This window comes from Oncorhynchus gorbuscha, linkage group LG04 (genome assembly GCF_021184085.1).
Source record: "Oncorhynchus gorbuscha isolate QuinsamMale2020 ecotype Even-year linkage group LG04, OgorEven_v1.0, whole genome shotgun sequence".
In the NCBI taxonomy this organism is placed as follows: Eukaryota; Metazoa; Chordata; class Actinopteri; order Salmoniformes; family Salmonidae; genus Oncorhynchus; species Oncorhynchus gorbuscha.
In genome coordinates, this window is record NC_060176.1 from 26,610,745 (window position 1) to 26,629,495 (window position 18,751).

The 18,751-nt window shown below is 41.0% G+C and overlaps 1 protein-coding gene across 2 annotated transcripts; it reads left to right on the top strand.

The window, feature by feature from the left end:
- Positions 1 to 1,340: 1,340 nt before the first annotated feature.
- mtch2 (mitochondrial carrier homolog 2) lies at positions 1,341 to 18,749 on the top strand. Of its 2 annotated transcripts, XM_046346319.1 has the most exons (13): positions 1,341 to 1,495; positions 2,468 to 2,552; positions 10,995 to 11,101; positions 11,429 to 11,455; positions 11,576 to 11,632; positions 12,011 to 12,068; positions 12,198 to 12,249; positions 12,342 to 12,401; positions 12,665 to 12,758; positions 13,279 to 13,326; positions 16,336 to 16,403; positions 17,829 to 17,904; positions 18,046 to 18,749. In XM_046346319.1, the coding sequence occupies exons 1-13, from the start codon at positions 1,409 to 1,411 to the stop codon at positions 18,130 to 18,132; spliced, it is 906 nt and encodes a 301-aa protein (XP_046202275.1). In that variant the 5' UTR covers positions 1,341 to 1,408; the 3' UTR covers positions 18,133 to 18,749. The 2 variants fall into 2 exon arrangements, with proteins under 2 accessions (XP_046202275.1, XP_046202276.1); XM_046346320.1 differs by lacking the exon at positions 18,046 to 18,749 and having other exon boundaries at positions 12,665 to 12,798; positions 17,829 to 17,909.
- The last annotated feature ends 2 nt before the right edge of the window (positions 18,750 to 18,751 follow it).

Sequence of the window (18,751 nt, forward strand, 5' to 3'; positions counted from 1 at the left end):
TGCATCATTTTTGGACAGAAAGTTTCTGATTTTTGCAATGTTACGTAGATGGAAAAAAGCTGTCCTCGAAATGGTCTTGATATGTTCTTCAAAAGAGAGATCAGGGTCCAGAGTAACGCCGAGGTCCTTCACAGTTTTATTTGAGACGACTGTACAACCATTAAGATTAATTGTCAGATTCAACAGAAGATCTCTTTGTTTCTTGGGACCTAGAACAAGCATCTCTGTTTTGTCCGAGTTTAATAGTAGAAAGTTTGCAGCCATCCACTTCCTTATGTCTGAAACACATGCTTCTAGCGAGGGCAATTTTGGTGCTTCACCATGTTTCATTGAAATGTACAGCTGTGTGTCATCCGCATAGCAGTGAAAGTTTACATTATGTTTTCGAATAACATCCCCAAGAGGTAAAATATATAGTGAAAACAATAGTGGTCCTAAAACAGAACCTTGAGGAACACCGAAATGTACAGTTGATTTGTCAGAGGACAAACCATTCACAGAGACAAACTGATATCTTTCCGACAGATAAGACCTAAACCAGGCCAGAACATGTCCGTGTAGACCAATTTGGGTTTCCAATCTCTCCAAAAGAATGTGGTGATCGATGGTATCAAAAGCAGCACTAAGGTCTAGGAGCACGAGGACAGATGCAGAGCCTCGGTCCGATGCCATCAAAATGTCATTTACCACCTTCACAAGTGCCGTCTCAGTGCTATGATGGGGTCTAAAACCAGACTGAAGCATTTCGTATACATTGTTTGTCTTCAGGAAGGCAGTGAGTTGCTGCGCAACAGCCTTCTCTAAAATCTTTGAGAGGAATGGAAGATTCGATATAGGCCGATAGTTTTTTATATTTTCTGGGTCAAGGTTTGGCTTTTTCAAGAGAGGCTTTATTACTGCCACTTTTAGTGAGTTTGGTACACATCCAGTGGATAGAGAGCCGTTTATTATGTTCAACATAGGAGGGCCAAGCACAGGAAGCAGCTCTTTCAGTAGTTTAGTTGGAATAGGGTCCAGTATACAGCTTGAAGGTTTAGAGGCCATGATTATTTTCATCATTGTGTCAAGAGATATAGTACTAAAACACTTGAGCGTCTCTCTTGATCCTAGGTCCTGGCAGAGTTGTGCAGACTCAGGACAACTGAGGTTTGGAGGAATACGCAGGTTTAAAGAGGAGTCCGTAATTTGCTTTCTAATAATCATAATCTTTTCCTCAAAGAAGTTCATGAATTTATCACTGCTAAAGTGCAAGTCATCCTCTCTTGGGGAATGCTGCTTTTTAGTTAGCTTTGCCACAGTATCAAAAAGGAATTCCGGTGTCACGTGAGTTGAGTGGCTAACCTACTGAAGCTTCCTTCTTCTCTTCCCGGCTGGTGGGAGGAGAAGAATCCTGTCAGTTTGCTCCAACATGGCGGACACGTGTGGCCAAGTACTTCTGGGGTCTGGATTAACGGTCCTTTCCCACCCCCTCATGTACATCAAAGTTCTAGTTCAGGTAAAATATATATTGAGATTAAACAAACATAACTGACCAGAATGTTTTGATCCAGCTATCTTTACTCCGCGACCGTTTCTGTAACTGACAGGCTACTGTAGTTAGCTGCCACAACAGCCGTAACGACTAGCTAGCTAAATAGAACTCACGTTACATTCCGGTGTTGAACTTTCCATACAGCCGATAAATTCAAGCTGATCTCAGTAAAATATTACATAAACAGCAGTTCACTTATCGTTTCAGTCAGTATGTTTCTATAACTAGCTAAAATGAGTAGCTAGGGGGTAGACGTCACGAAAAGGTCGGAGAGCTAAGCTAGCTTGTTAGCTTACTAACGAAGTGGGTTTCTACATTTTGCGCACATAAACAATTACTTTGTAATACAATTATTTCTATCTAGCCGTTATGTCTAAAAGGTTTACAGCTTTTGTCAAAATGTACTTTAAGCATCAGGTTATGAGAATCAAAGGAACCGGTTGGGAGAATTAGGGTTAGCTAAAATGTAACAAAACAATCTACCTTTTACCAACATTTGATAAACAGTTCCAAACTAGATATGCCCCTATTTAGCCAGCTATCATGTTAATTTGTGCGACATTATAAATACCATGAGAATAACGACTGGCTAACGTCACTAGCTAAGTCACGTTTTAAACGTTCAGGACACAATGGGCGCCCTTTGGCCCACTCACCCGTGTAACGCGAACTAGCTAGCCAAGGTTATAAAAGGACAGGGTATTTCGCTGGATCATAACTGTGTGCGCTGTTATCTTAAAATGGATTACAATTGTACTGTGTCAAATGTCTGCAAAGAAAGTAAAACAAATGTTGCATATTGTTAATCTAGCTAGCGTATGAAATGGTACTAGCCCTAACTAGAACTGACTAGCACTTGGCCTTATACTGGCGTTCACTTCCAATATATTATGTCATTACCTAATAAGTGGCAATTGCTCATGTACTCCTTTTCAGGTTGGCCATGAACCTCTCCCTCCCTCCCTTGGAAGAAACCTGTTTGGTAGACAAGTGTACCAGCTGCCTGGATTGTTTGCCTATGGTGAGACCTAAATTCCAGTCTACCCACTTGCAAAATGGCTAGCTAGTTTTCGATTAGCATCGGGCTTGGTTGCACCAGTTAGTTGTAAGTGGGTCGTAACTACGGGCTATCCCACCTGGGCATAAGCCCTTCTATGAGCTACGCCTAGTAGGGGAGCAGGCGTAGGGTGTTAAATTGCGACTATAATTCATGATATGCACAGAAAATATATTTATTTTTTCCCCCAATAGGATGTGAGTCTTGTGTTAATATTTCACAACCGCTTTTTGAGGTGCCTATGCCGATTCAATAGCAAAATAATACCAAAGACAGTACAGTATTAAGATAGGGCTGGGCGATATGGCCAAAATATCATATAATGGTATTTAAATGTTTGAATAATAAAAGTTCAACATTTGCTTTGAGTAGTGTGTGTGACCGACCCTACGGTGGCAACACATACATTCTAATGGATTACAATGGGTAAAATGACATAAAGAGGTCTAACTGCCTGTAGCCCAGGACCCGAAGCAAGGATATGCATTTTCTGGATACTATTTGAAAGGAAACACTTTGACGTTTGTGGAAATGTGAAATTAATGTAGGAGAATATAACACATTAGTCCTGGTAAAAGATAATACAAAGAAAAAAACATGCAACTTTGAAATGCAAGGGAAAAGCTTAAATATAATATTCCAGGTTAGACGCAATTTAGATTTGGTCCATTAGATGGCAGTAGTGTATTTGCAAAGTATTAGACTGATTCAATGAACCATTGTATTTCGGTTCAAAATGTTATATCAATGGGCCTCCCAGGTGGTGCAGTGGTCTAGGGCTAGCTGTGCAACCAGAGACCCTGGGTTCGCGCCCAGGCTCTATTGCAGCCGACCGTGACCGAGAGGTCTGTGGGGCGACGCACAATTGGCCTAGCGTCGTCCGGGTTAGGGGGGGGGTTTGGCCGGTAGGGATATTCTTGTCTCATTGCGCTCCAGCGACTCCTGTGGCGGGCGCAGTGCACACTATCCAGGTGCACAGTGTTTCCTCTGACACGTTGGTGCGGGTTGGATGCGCGCTGTGTGGCTTGGTTGGGTTGTGTTTTGGAGGACGCATGGCTTTCGACCTTTGTCTCTCCCGAGCCCATACGGGTGTTGTAGTGATGAGACAAGATAGTAACTACTAACAATTGGATACCACGAAATTGGGGAGAAAAGGGGGTAAAAAAAAAAAAATACATGTTATATCAATACTACTAAATGTGCCTAATTGGTTTATTAATACATTTTCAAGTTCATAACTGTGCACTCTCCTCAAACAATAGCATGGTATTTCACTGTAATAGCTACTGTAAATTGGACAGTGCAGTTAAATCAACAATAATTTAAGCTTTCTGCCCATATCAGATATGTCTTATGTCCTGGGAAACGTTCTTGTTACTTACAACCTCTTGCTAATCGCATGAGCCTACGTGTATATATATATATATATATATATATATATATATATATAACAACAAATACAGGGTACAAACACTCAAACCGGACAGTTTTATCTCAGTTTTATCTCTTCATTCAAAGACTAAATCATGGATACTTACTGACAGTTGTGGCTGCTTTGTGTGATGTATTGGTGTATCTACCTTCTTGCCCTTTGTGCTGTTGTCTGTTCCCAATAATGTTTGTACCATGTTTTGTGCTGCTACCATGTTGTGTTGCTGCCTTGCTATGTTGTCTTAGGTCTCTCTTTATGTTGTGTTGTCTCTCTTGTCGATGTGTGTTTTGTCCTATATTTATTTTTAATCCTAGCCCCCGTCCCTGCAGGAGGCCGTTTGCCTTTTGGTAGACCGTCACTGTAAATAAGAATTTGTTCATAACTGACATACCTAGTTAAATGAAGGTTAAATTAAAATAAAAAAAATACTAAAGGAACAGACGTGTTGACAAGTGTTTCCTACGGGACACTAATCTTTGGCTAGATTGAATGTTTTCGCTTAACTACTTAATTATTGATAACATATTGTTGCTTTGCGTATTCCTCTTTGATTTAGAAGCTACTGCTTCACAAAAAACAACCAGCTCCATGAGGAATGCATTTGGATGATCCAGAAGAAGATTGGGAGAATGTCATATGGTCAGATGAAACCAAAATATAACTTTTTGGTAAAAACTCAACTCGTCGTGTTTGGAGGACAAAGAATGCTGAGTTGCATCCAAGGAACACCATACCTACTTTTTATTTAACCTTTATTTAACCAGGTGGTCAAGTTGAGAACAAGTTCTCATTTACAATTGCGACCTGGCCAAGATAAAGCAAATCAGTTCGACAGATACAACGACACAGAGTTACACATGGAGTAAAACAAATATACAGTCAATAATACAGTATAAACAAGTCTATATACCATGTGAGAAAATGAGGTGAGAAGGGAGGTAAAGGCAAAAAAGGCCATGGTGGCAAAGTAAATACAATATAGCAAGTAAAACACTGGAATGGTAGTTTTGCAATGGAAGAATGTGCAAAGTAGAAATAAAAATAATGGGGTGCAAAGGAGCAAAATAAATAAATAAATTAAATAGTTGGGAAAGAGGTAGTTGTTTGGGCTAAATTATAGGTGGGCTATGTACAGGTGCCGTAATCTGTGAGCTGCTCTGACAGTTGGTGCTTAAAGCTAGTGAGGGAGGTAAGTGTTTCCAGTTTCAGAGATTTTTGTAGTTCGTCCCAGTCATTGGCAGCAGAGAACTGGAAGGAGAGGCGGCCAAAGAAAGAATTGGTTTTGGGGGTGACTAGAGAGATATACCTGCTGGAGCGTGTGCTACAGGTGGGAGATGCTATGATGACCAGCGAGCTGAGATAAGGGGGGACTTTACCTAGCAGGGTCTTGTAGATGACATGGAGCCAGTGGGTTTGGCGACGAGTATGAAGCGAGGGCCAGCCAACGAGAGCGTACAGGTCGCAATGGTGGGTAGTATATGGGGCTTTGGTGACAAAGCGGATTGCACTGTGATAGACTGCTTCCAATTTGTTGAGTAGGGTATTGGAGGCTATTTTGTAAATGACATCGCCAAAGTCGAGGATTGGCAGGATGGTCAGTTTTACAAGGGTATGTTTGGCAGCATGAGTGAAGGATGCTTTGTTGCGAAATAGGAAGCCAATTCTAGATTTAACTTTGGATTGGAGATGTTTGATGTGGGTCTGGAAGGAGAGTTTACAGTCTAACCAGACACCTCAGTATTTGTAGTTTTCCACGTATTCTAAGTCAGAGCCGTCCAGAGTAGTGATGCTGGACAGGTGGGTAGGTGCAGGTAGCGATCGGTTGAAGAGCATGCATTTAGTTTTACTTGTATTTAAGAGCAATTGGAGGCCACGGAAGGAGAGTTGTATGGCATTGAAGCTTGCCTGGAGGGTTGTTAACATTGTCCAAAGAAGGGCCGGAAGTATACAGAATGGTGTCGTCTGCGTAGAGGTGGATCAGAGACTCACCAGCAGCAAGAGCGACCTCATTGATGTACTCTGTACCCGTACTGTGAAGCAAGGGGGTGGAAACATCATGCTTTGGGGCTGTTTTTCTGCAAAGGGACCAGGACGACTGATCCATGTAAAGGAAAGAATGAATGGGGCCATGTATCGTGAGATTTTGAGTGAAAACCTCCTTCCATCAGCAAGGGCATTGAAGATGAAACGTGGCTGGGTCTTTCAGCATGACAATGATCCCAAACACACCGCCCGGGCAACGAAGGAGGGGCTTCGTAAGAAGCATTTCAAGGTCCTGGAGTGGCCTAGCCAGTCTCCAGATCTCAACCTCATAGAAAATCTTTGGAGGGAGTTGAAAGTCCGTGTTGCCCAGCAACAGCCCCAAAACATCACTGCTCTAGAGGAGCTCTGCATGGAGGAATGGGCCAAAATACCAGCAACATGTTATGAAAACCTTGTGAAGACTTACAGAAAACATTTGACCTCTGTCATTGCCAACAAAGGGTATATAACAAAGTATTGAGAAACTTTTGTTATTTACCAAATACTTATTTTCCACTATAATTTGCAAATAAATTCATTAAAAATCCTACAATGTGATTTCTGCATTTAAAACTCATTTTGTCTGTCATAGTTGAAGTGTACCTATGATGAAAATTACAGGCCTCATCTTTTTAAGTGGGAGAACTTGCACAATTGGTGGCTGACTAAATACTTTTTTGCCCCACTGTATATAACACTAGGGAATTTATATTAAGAACAACATTGTTTCATGTGCTGCATTGACCATGCAAAGACTGAACACAAGTGTCATGGTAGAGGAACACCAAATGTGCTCCTTGATGACAGCGGTCGGGGCTAGGTCTGTGTGGAAAGTAGGCATAGAGCGAGAGGGTAGCGAAGTAAACTGTAAAAATGGACGTTACACACAGCGTATCACATTTTAACAAACCAAACATACAAATACTCTTAGAAGGTAAAGTAAAACCCAAACCATGCATCAATACCGGTATATTGTAAAACATGGCATACCGCCCAGCCCTAGGCTAAAACTGCTTCTCCATTAGAAATCCTTGACCACACTTGTAGGCGACGTTGGCTAGCTAAGCTTATGCATAGAAACACGTAATCAGGTCTAAAGGTCGTCCCGACCTGAAATGTGCATGTGGAAGCCGTCTTATCAAAGGCTCTCCTTCGATATGAAGTTGTTTTTGACGAAAATGATGACGTGTCACTTTCACAAGGTTGAAGTAATAACATGTTCAACTACCAAAGACATTTTCTCAAATCTAGGTTGTCTTTTAGATTGAGGAAACTTTACTACTAAGGAAGCATTTTTCACTTCTCTCTGACCTTTCAATCCCTGAACACTGGCCTGGTCTGTTCCGCAAACGTTCCCAGAAGTCTCACAATGATGAGCCTCTGCGTTTATAAACTCTGATAATACACTTGATTTATGCCACATTATAGCATGTTAAATGTGTTTGAGCAGATATTAGCAAACTAATAGATGAGCTGCTACCTCCACTTATTTGCCAGCCAGAGATCAAATAACAAAATATACAGACTTGAGATTCAGTTACATGATAATCAATGTGATTCTGCCCAGGGCTTTTAGTTGGGATATAGCCTCGGCTATTACTTGAGTGAAGAGCAAATTAATGGCATTAGTCTACTTTATTCCAGTGTTTTCATCATTCAGTGATATTCATTTCCGAGGTAATTATCGATTGATCCTTCCAGTTGTGGTTAAGAAAACGTGCATGCATACTGGTGGGCTTTGCGAAGTGATGGAACATGCCATGAGGATGATAACAGCCTAGCAAAGGGCACTGCCTAGCAACCATCATTATCAATCATCAAATCTCATGAATGTGCAATGCTTATGCCTGGCTTAGCTACGACTAGTCTTATTTTTGTTAAGCGCAGCACGTATAAATTCTGATACCAAAGTCAGACGCAGCTATGCCGACCTAACATTTAAGACCATTCATTTAAGATTACGCTCGACTGGTGCAATCAGTCCTTGTTCCTTGATGGTACTAGTGATTTAGTGGTGTTTGGGTCAGCTGTTTGTTCTCCCATACCCGCCTGCAATTGCTAATAACCCATCCACCCAACTATACGGGTTGAGGCCCCCAACCGGCCCTAAAATGCGCTGAATGATCAATCCAATGTCTGCATTGGCCATGCAGCATTTACGGGGATACTGCTTCTAAAGAAGTCGGGGCATTCATACACTATAAATAACAAAAGTATGTGGACACCCCTTCAAATGAGTGGATTCGGCTATTTGAGCCACACCCGTTGCTGACAAGTATATAAAATTGAGCACACCGCCATGCAATCTCCATAGACAAACATTGGCAGTAGAATGGCCCTACTAAAGAGCTCAGTGACTTTCAGCATGGTACTGTCATAGGATGCCACCTTTCCCACAATTCGGTTAGTCAAATTTTTTGCCCTACGAGAGCTGCCCCGGTCAACTGTAAGTGCTGTTATAGTGAATTGGAAACTTCTAGGTTGCAACAACGGCTCAGCTGCGAAGTGTTAGGCCACACAAGCTCACAGAACGGGACCACCCTAGTGCTGAAGAGCGTAAAAATCGTCTTTCCTCGGGTTGCAACACTCACTACCGAGTTTCAAACTGCGTCTGGACACAACATCAGAAGAACTATTTGTCGGGAGCTTCATGAAATGGGTTGCCATGGCCGAGCAAACGCTCACAAGCCTAAGATCACCATGCGTCTGCTGGAGTGTTGTAACCTCACTGCCATTCGACTCTGGAGCAGTGGAAACGCGTTCTCTGGCGTGATGAATCACACTTCACCATCTGGCAGTCCGACGGACAAATCTGGGTTTAGCGAATGCCAGGAGAAGGCTACCTGCATAGTGCCAATTGTAAAGTTTGTTAGAGGAATGATAGTCTGGTCCTGTGTTTCATCGTGCACAGAGCCCTGACCTCAACCCCATCAAACACCTTTGGGATGAATTGGAAAGCTGACTGCCAGCCAAGCCTAATCGCCCCAGATCAATATCCAACTTCACTAATGCGCTTGTGGCTGAATGAATGCAAGTCCCCGCTGCAATGCTCCAAGATCTGGTGGAAAGTCTTCCCAGAAGAGTGGAGGCTGTTATAGCAGAAAAGGGGCGACTAACTCCATATTAATGCACATAATTGTGTAATGAGATGTTGGACGAGCAGGTGTCTACGTACTTTTGGTCATATAGTGTACTACATGAAGTGAGTTTCTGTTTCACCCCCACCTACCGTCAACCAATCATGTCAATCCAGAGCTATACAGAGCCCTCCGCGTTGTTACATTTGGTACAGATCTCAATTTTGCCTCTGCATGCTTCCGGAGGTTCCATAATTGCGTGTCAACCTCCATACAGAGCCCCCGAAAACACTTTCGGCTCAAGCATAATATATCAAATGCACTGTAGACTACAGTCAGACGGCACACTATTTTTTGACATGGGGTGCAGGATTTATTTAGCCTGATTTTAAGATGTTGGTGCTTATAATTAAGATGCATGCAGCTTATTTTCTGTCACTTGTATTGTCCTAGAAGACTAAATAAGCCCATGCTCACCAGAACGTCATAAATCGTTAGAATGCAATCTGGTTGACATCCCTGCTTCTTTCGTGGAGCAGACATTTAGGGACTGGGAAGAAAATGCAATAAATAACAAACAAAGAGGAAAGATTTAGTAAAATTTCCAAATTACATTTGTTTGACCAGGTGTAAAGAAATAGAAAGCTCTGAAAATCACTCATGTTTCTAATAAGATTTCGTATTTTTTATTTTATTGAACCTTTATTTAACTAGGCAAGTCAGTTAAGAACAAATTCTTATTTACAATGACGGCCTAGGAACAGTGGGTTAACTGCCTTGTTAAGGGGCAGAATGACAGATTTCTTCCTTGTCAGCTCTGGGATTTGATCGAGCAACCTTTCAGTTACTGGACCAACGTTCTAACCGCTAGGCTACATGCCGCCCCTTGGATGCATATTTCATGTGGTTGAAATACTATCAGCTTTTATGATGCTGATAACAATTAGCATCACTACAGATGGCATCTAAATGCGCTTTCACATACTCTCAAAATGCTGAAAGAAAAATCATTTCTCCACTCCTATTTTTGAGTCTAAATGTGTCCTACGTTTGGTGTATTATTTTACTGCAAGAAATGATTAATTCTGCAGAAGTTAATATTAAGGGTATGTGAGAGGTTATAGACCTACAGTCAGTGTCCAGATTTCAGTTTTCATTTAACCCATCAGAACAGTAGGCTACAGTTCCCTTGACGTGCAATAGGTCTATTTGAAGTCCCCACCTTGACTGTCCAATTAGTATAACACCACACAGTCATATCACACAACATATGATCCTCTTTAACCACTTTGCCAAATCTTTCCCAAACATGGACTTTTCTGGCCCTCCCTTCTCTTTTCAACTCTCCATTTCGCAGCTTTTCTCTTATTGAATTAAACTCTGACATTGTCCTTTTTGCCTCCGTGGATCCACGTTAACTCTTTCTGCCCGTTCGCAAAAGCATTTGACTAGTGGCGTGTCGGCTATTTGGTGGGTGTACAGTTATGGCCCTAAAGCTTATTGGCTTACAAGATAATGCCAGATAGCTTAAAATAATGAAAGGGGGAAAAAAAATATTTTGCCTTTAGATATTATTGCTCAAGAGTTATACATTTTATATAATTTTTAAGTATTGTTTGGTCTTATTTCAACCTGGGCTTCATCCAGACTATTTCATGACCCTAAACCAGCCCACCCTGCAGATATAAATATCGGTCAACCTGCGCATCACTAATAGTGATTGATTTAAACTTGACTTGACTTATCTTGATGTTAAATTCCAACTAGTAGGCGACTGGAAATAAGACTGGTCAGACTGTATGGTACAGACCGGCCAATTAACATGTTGATTTTCTATGCGTCTGTTCTTTGATCCTGTAATTTCTGTCTTTTTAGCGAAGCACATCATAAAGATTGATGGCAAGGCAGGTCTCTTTAATGGCCTAGCCCCCCGGCTCTGTGCAGGGACCATTGGCACCCTCGTACACGGCAGAGTCTTGCAGGTGGGTCTAACTAACACGCTGGCTTAATGTAGCTTCCTAAATAAATGTTATCTGACGTTTTCAGACCTCAGCAGTAGTCTAGCCTCAATCCCTAAATGTGATCACATTCTGTGTGGAAAGTCGTGCTCGTCAGAGAATAAGCTATATACTGGCTTGGGAATTGACTCTCTGACTTGAGCTGGATTGGCCTTTCACTGTTTTAGGATGGTGAGTTTGACAAATGCTATCTGTTTCTAAATTAATGAACTGACGAATGCTCTGGATGGCAGTGTCGACACACCATTATGAAACTGGATCCCTGTTGAACTAATCACTTGTCTTTTACAGAGATGCCAGGATGCAGGCAAATATGAGGTAAATATTTTTGGCCGGGTTATGGGTTAATTGTATAATTGACTCTTACTTATTAAATTAAACGTATCTTTTTAAATGCAGGCTGTCGATATTTATGGTCAGTTTTACAATCCTTTTTAGGTGTCTGGAACCAGTCAGAAAGCTGAAGAGGGATCTTTACAGCATGTTGTGAATGAGGTATTTATTAATTTATCCAGTAAAGCAGATTGTTTGACAGATGTTTGTTTTTTAGCATGTTATTGCCTTTGATCTTGGGCGTGTCAAATTTGTTCCAATCGAAATATTCAGATTTGTTTCACAGTTCTGTTAGACGTGGGTTGAACAGACCGTAATCTATAAATTGAGTTGTGGTTTATTGCCGTGGACATCATCTGAGCATGTCTAATCGCTTGGCTGTGTTGTTTTTTTTTCACCGTACGCGAGTAAGTTCATTTCTGGTGCGCAGATGGTTCTTGGTGTAAGGGCATTTATCCCCAGCTTAAGCTGTCCATGTTGGATTCTCATTTCTTCCTAAATTCTGCATCACCATTATTTCTGTTTTTTTTTTTACCACAGACAACCAAAGAGATGATAGCCCGCTCCTGTGCCACGATTGTCACACACCCCTTCCATGGTAATTGTACTGTTTGTGTCGGGCAACTTTTTGTCTTGTTATCCTTTGCCCTAAATGCGGTTTCTCATAGGATAATGACTACTGCATGGATACTGGGTTCTTAATGGTTATTTTCTGTTTGTACCAAAGTGATCACTTTGAGATGCATGGTCCAGTTTATCGGTAGAGAAACCAAGTACAGGTGAGTTTCTCTTAACCTAAGTTCAATATGTGTTTATATGATTTATAGCCATGTAATACTGAATATTACAAATGTTTCTTGTTGTCTTGCAGTGGAGTGTTTGATTCCATCGTCACTGTCTACAAGAATGAAGGAGTTCTGGGATTCTTTGCGTAAGTATGATCTTCCTTTGGCTACATGACCAATGTCTCATCAAGGACATCCTTTACTCTTGACTTGCTAAATTACTAGAATACATTTGACCTCAGTAAATTCAGTCAATCTTTTTGAAGTTATTTTTAGAAGTAGGTTTATGCTTGCTCCAGAATCTTGCAAATGTTTTGTTTTCTGAATGCTGTTTCCTCTGGATGTCTGTGCCATGACTTCTCTTTCCTTGTCGTCTTAACCGTCGACTAATAGCTGTGCTCTTGTGCAGGGGCCTTATTCCTCGTTTGCTGGGTGACGTGCTCTCTCTGTGGATCTGCAACATGCTTGCCCACCTCATCAACACATACGCCATTGATGACTCAGTATGTCAGATGGATTTGGGATTTTGCCACTTGTTTACAGGTCCAATGCAGCCGTCTTTATCTCCATCTCAAATCGCTTCTGGGTAACAATTAAGTACCTAAGCTTCTTAGCAAAGAGCATTTTCTCAAGCAACAGATTTGCTAGGACTGTCTAGGAGTAGTCTGAGTGGGAAACTGAAAACTATCCGTTATTGGCTGAAAGGTTTGGAACTCGTTATTGGTCTAACTAATTTACCACCTGGTGACGTCACCAGGCAGGCCAAAACACCATCCAGGTGGCCTTTTCAAATTGCTCTTACACTAAAATAAAAGGGCATCATAATTTTCACAGTATTATTCCAACCTCATAGTTTGGTATTCTATGTATATTTTCTAATGTAGAAAAATCACGTTTTTGGCTGCATTGGGTCTTTAAAGTAGATGTGGCCCTCGCATAAAAAAAATACCTTGTACTGAAGTGCATTTGTATGTCAGTAGAATGCATGGGTATGTGAATTATGACATTTTACTTTTCTCACAGATGAGTCACACAGGAGAAATAAAGAACTGCTCTCAGGCTGTGACTGGGGTAAGTGTAAAATATGTTTTAAATAATAAACAGTTGATGGGATATTTTTATTTTTGAAAAGGTAGCGCAGGAAATATTTAACTTTCACACATAAACAAGTCCAATACAGCAAATGAAAGATAAACATCTTGTTAATCTACCCATTGTGTCCGATTTTTAAAAATGTTTTACAGCGAAAACACAACATATATTTGTCACCACCAAATCCCAAAAAACACAGCCATTTTTCCCAGCCAAAGATAGTCACAAAAGCAGAATTAGAGATAAAATTAATCACTAACCTTTATCGTATGACATCATGTTACACAATACATTTATGTTTTGTTCGATAATATGCATATTTATATCCACAAATCTCGGTTTACATTGCCGCCATGTTCAGAAATGCCTTCAGAATATCCGCAGTAATTACAGAGAGCTATGCCAGATAACAGAAATACTCATCATACACTTTGACGAAAGATACATGTTTTACATATAATTAAAGATACACTGGTTCTTAATACAACCGCTGTGTCAGATTTTTTTTAAACGTTACGAAAAAAGCATACCATGCAATAATCTGAGACGGCGCTCAGACGTAAATATACACTGATCACAAAAATAAAGGGAACACTAAAATAACACATCCTAGATCTGAATGAATTAAATATTGTTATTAAATACTTTTTTTCTTTACATAGTTGAATGTGCTGACAACAAAATCACACAAATTATCAATGGAAATCAAATTTATCAACTCATGGATGTCTGGATTTGGAGTAACACTCAAAATTTAAGTGGAAAACCACACTACAGGCTGATCCAATTTTGATGTAATGTCCTTCAAACAAGTCAAAATGAGGCTCAGTAGTGTGTGTGGCCTCCACGTGCCTGTATGACCTACAACACCTGGGCATGCTCCTGATGAGGTGGCGGATGGTCTCACAAGGGGTCTAAGGATCTCATCTCGGTACCTAATGGCAGTTAGGCTACCTCTGGCGAGCACATGGAGGGCTGTGCGCCCCCCCCCCAAAGAAATGCCACACCATGACTGACCCACCACCTAACCGGTCATGCTGGAGGATGTTGCAGGCAGCATAACATCCTCCACGGCGTCTCCAGACTGTCACGTCTGTCACATGTGCTCAGTGTGAACCTGCTTTCATCTGTGAGCATAGGGCACCAGTGGCGAATTTGCCAATCTTGGTGTTCTCTGGCAAATACCAAATGTCCTGCACGGTGTTGGGCTGTAAGCACAACCCCCACCTGTGGACTTCGGGCCCTCATTACCACCCTCACGGAGTCTGTTTCTGACCGTTTGAGCAGACACATGCACATTTGTGGCCTGCTGGAGGTCATTCTGCAGGGCTCTGGCAGTGCTCCTCCTGCTCCTCCTTGCACAAAGGCGGAGGTAGCGGTCCTGCTGCTGGGTTGTTGCCCTCCTACGGCCTCCTCCGCATCTCCTGATGTACTGGTCTGTCTCCTGGTAGCGCCTCCATGCTCTGGACACTACGCTGACAGACACAGCAAACCTTCTTGCCACAGCTCTCATTGATGTGCCATCCTGGATGAGCTGCACTACCTGAGCCACTTGTGTGGGTTGTAGACTCCGTCTCATGCTACCACTAGAGTGAAAGCACCACCAGCATTCAAAAGTGACCAAAACATCAGCCAGGAAGCATAGGAACTGAGAAGTGGTCTGTGGTCCCCACCTGCAGAACCACTCCTTTATTGGGGGTGTCTTGCTAAATGCCTAGAATTTCCACCTGTTGTCTATTTCATTTGCACAACAACATGTGAAATGTATTGTCAATCAGTGTTGCTTCCTAAGTGGACAGTTTGATTTCACAGAAGTGTGATTGACTTGGAGTTACATTGTGTTAAGTGTTTTATTTTTTTGAGCAGTGTATTTCTCCGCCATGTTGGAGCCAACAGAAATACGAAATTACATCATAAAAATTCCCTTACCTTTGATCTTTCATCAGAATGCAGTGCAAGGAATCCTAGTGTCCAATTAGCTACTTTTGCTAGCACGTTTAGTTCACATGTCTAAAACCTGGCGCCGAAAACATCAAAAAGTTATATTCCAGGTCGAATAAACTGGTCAAACTAAGTAGAGAATCAATCTTCAGGATGTTATCATATATATCCAATAACGTTCCAACCGGAGCATTATTTTTGTCTAGAGTAATGGAACGCAAGGCATTATAATGACTACTGCACGTAACCAGGAACTGGCATTCTGCCAGACCAGTGACTCAAATAGCTGCCATCCAGTCCCACATCACACTAGAGGCTTCATTCCACGTTCTACTGACTTGACATCTAGTGGAAGGCGTAGGAAGTGCGAACAGATGCAAATCTTATTTAGATGTTGTTTTTTTACCTTTTAGGGATAGGGGGCAGCATTTTCACTTTGGATGAATTACGTGCCCATAGTGAACTGCCTCCTACTCTGTCCCAGATGCTAATATATGCATATTATTATTACTATTGGATAGAAACCTCAGTGTTTTCTAAAACTGTTTGAATTATGTCTGTGAGTATAACAGAACTCATAGGGCAGGCAAACTTCCAAACAGGAAGTGGAAATTCTGGGGCTGGTTGATTTTCAACTCATCGCCTATTCACATGGGGCGGCAGGGTAACCTAGTTGTTAGAGCATTGGCCAAGTAACTGAAAGGTTGCAAGTTCAAATCCCTGAGCTGACAAGGTACAAATCTGTTGTTCTGCCCCTGAACAGGCAGTTAACCCACTGTTCCTAGGCCATCATTGTAAATAAGAATTTGTTCTTAACTGACTTGCCTAGTTAATGGAGCATGGCGATTGCCAGGGTTGTGAGTTCACTTCCCACGGGGGACCAGTACATAATTAATTAAATAAATGTATGCACTCACCACTGTAAGTCGTTCTTTATAAGAGCGTCTGCTAAATGACTAAAATGTTAATGTATTGCTTTGGTTGTTCATGTTCTGTCAATTTTGTTGGACTGTTTTAGTTCTGTAATTTCACCCTCTTGTGTTCCAGTTCTTCGCCAGTATGCTCACATACCCCTTTGTTTTGGTGTCAAACCTCATGGCTGTCAATGACTGCGGGTAAGTAGCTGTGTTGGATGTTTTTAATCTTTTTGGTTTTAGTTTATTTACAAAATGTAGAACACTTTGAAAGATGTCAAGTTGCAATGCGTGCATTTGCATCGTCGGTTTTCATGCCATTTGAGGAAGCCTTTTATTTCCCAATTGTTTTTCCTGAACTAGTTCTGTGCAGGTACACATTTGGATCTTAACCCTTCTTAAACAAAACGTTGCTGGTTTAAAGGCCCAGTGTTTGATATATTTTTCCACATTGAGGTTGGAATAATACTGTGAAAAATTAAGCCATTTTAGTGTAAGAACTGGTGCGAAAGAACACCTGATATTTCAGCCTGTTTTGGCAGAACTGAGTAATTACGGTCTTTGTTAGGAAGAAATGGTCTTCACACAGTTCGCAACGAGCCAGGCGGCCCAAACTGCTGCATATACCCTGACTCTGCTTGCACAGAACGCAAGAGAAGTGACACAATTTGCCTAGTTAAAAGAAATTAATGTTAGCAGGAAACGGTAACTAAATATGCAGGTTTTGTATTGATTTTTATGAAAGGCATTGATGTTTATGGTTAGGTACACATAGGTGCAACGGCAGCTTTTTTTTTGCGAATGTGCTTGTTAAATCACCCTTTTGGCAAAGTAGGCTGTGATTCAATGATAAATTAACAGGCACCGCATCGATGATATGCAACGCAGGACAAGCTAGATAAACTAGTAATATATCATTAAGATAAGTTTAATGCTAGCTAGCACCTTAGCTCCTTGCTGTACTCTCATAACAGGTAGTCAGCCTGCCACGCAGTCTCCTCGTGGTGTGCAATGTAATCGGCCATAATCGGTGTCCAAAAATGCTGATTACTGATTGTTATGCAAACTTGAAATTGGCCCTAATTAATCGGTCAACCTCTAATTGAGACCTGTGTTAATTGTCTCGCAAGCCTGATACAAGATGTTAGTCATTAGTGAATGTGCATTATGTGTGGTTCTGGTTAAATTAACAAAAAGGGCATTTTAATACTCAGTTGAACACCAGATCAGTAATTATTTTTTTAAAAGCAGGTTGAACTAGATTATATTATTAGTGGGTCTATGGTTATGGAAGGCTTATTTAGCCTAGGTATAATTTCACAAGCCCTGAATTCATTTAATTATTGTTGACTGTTTGAAATGCAGTGTATGATTTAATTGTACAACAAAGCTTATTTAACTTTTTAACTTTTAGGACATATCACCCATCCATAGTTTCAAATCGCTCTGCCAATGACAGCTAGTTTTCAGGTTACATATCTCTCTCATTAGGCTTGTCTAAATAGATTCCTCACTCAGACCACCCTGACAGTCCTAGCAAAATTCTTGCTTGAGACCATTGACCTTTAAAAAAAAAAAAGTTTCTCTAAGGCTGGCTTTCCACATAAGCACTCCTGTCTTTTACAGGCTGGCTGGCGGTCTCCCTCCCTATGCTTCTATATATCCAACCTGGGTGGACTGCTGGAGGCACCTGAGCCTAGAGGTAGGTTGCTGTTTTCAAAATGTTAATGCTACACAAAGAACAAGATCGTTGGTTGTGTTTCTAAATTGGTTGTGTTTCTAAATTGGTTAATTATGTATAATTTGTGCCTGTTTTGTCTTTGTATTCCCTCTCTATTTATAGGGAAACATGAGCAGAGGCAACAGTTTATTTTTCCGGAAGCTGCCTGTGGGGAAGACTTATGCAATCGACCAGAAGAGATTTTTTTGAAGTCTTGAACTACCTGCATAGAATCTAATTGTAATTATATAAATTGACATTGCCTGAATGGGGGTGGATCGCTGGCATCTAATCCTTTGTATGCACTTGTTTATTATACTTTTTTTTTTTTACCTGTCATCAAGTAAAGATAAAACTGCTTTGATTGGAAATGTGAAGAGCTTCCTTTTAATAGACATTTGTAAAACTGTACTGCAGGTTAATTAAATGGAGCCGTTTCACCTAAATCCAGGAACAAACAAGATTGTAATAGTGCCCAGTTCCTCTTTCTGTGATGGGAGACTGAATCTTGTCACCTATTGCCAATATATACATTTCAGAATACTCGGTATATCTGGAATGGAGGCTCTCCTTGTTGAGTTTAAGATGGAAGTTTTATTGAAAATGTGCATGTAATGTTTAACTCAAAGGGATTTGTTATTTACGTGATCATGCTACAACTTCAAAGGGATGTGTGGTAACTTTTGGGCAACACTTCGCCTTGTCGAAGCAGTCAGGTGCTTGTATTAACTCATTGACTGATCCAAATAAAGATACTTTTTTTTTTGACTTCCCCAAATGGGAACATCTGAAATATAATGCAGAGATATCTTTTCCATCCAGCCAAAGG

Excerpts from the sequence above, each read along its gene's own strand:
- mtch2 (XM_046346319.1), top strand. The coding sequence starts at position 1,409 with ATGGCGGACACGTGTGGCCAAGTACTTCTGGGGTCTGGATTAACGGTC. Across the intron at positions 16,404-17,828 it reads ATGGCTGTCAATGACTGCGG|GCTGGCTGGCGGTCTCCCTC; the intron begins GTAAGTAGCTGT and ends TGTCTTTTACAG. Across the intron at positions 17,905-18,045 it reads GGAGGCACCTGAGCCTAGAG|GGAAACATGAGCAGAGGCAA; the intron begins GTAGGTTGCTGT and ends CTCTATTTATAG.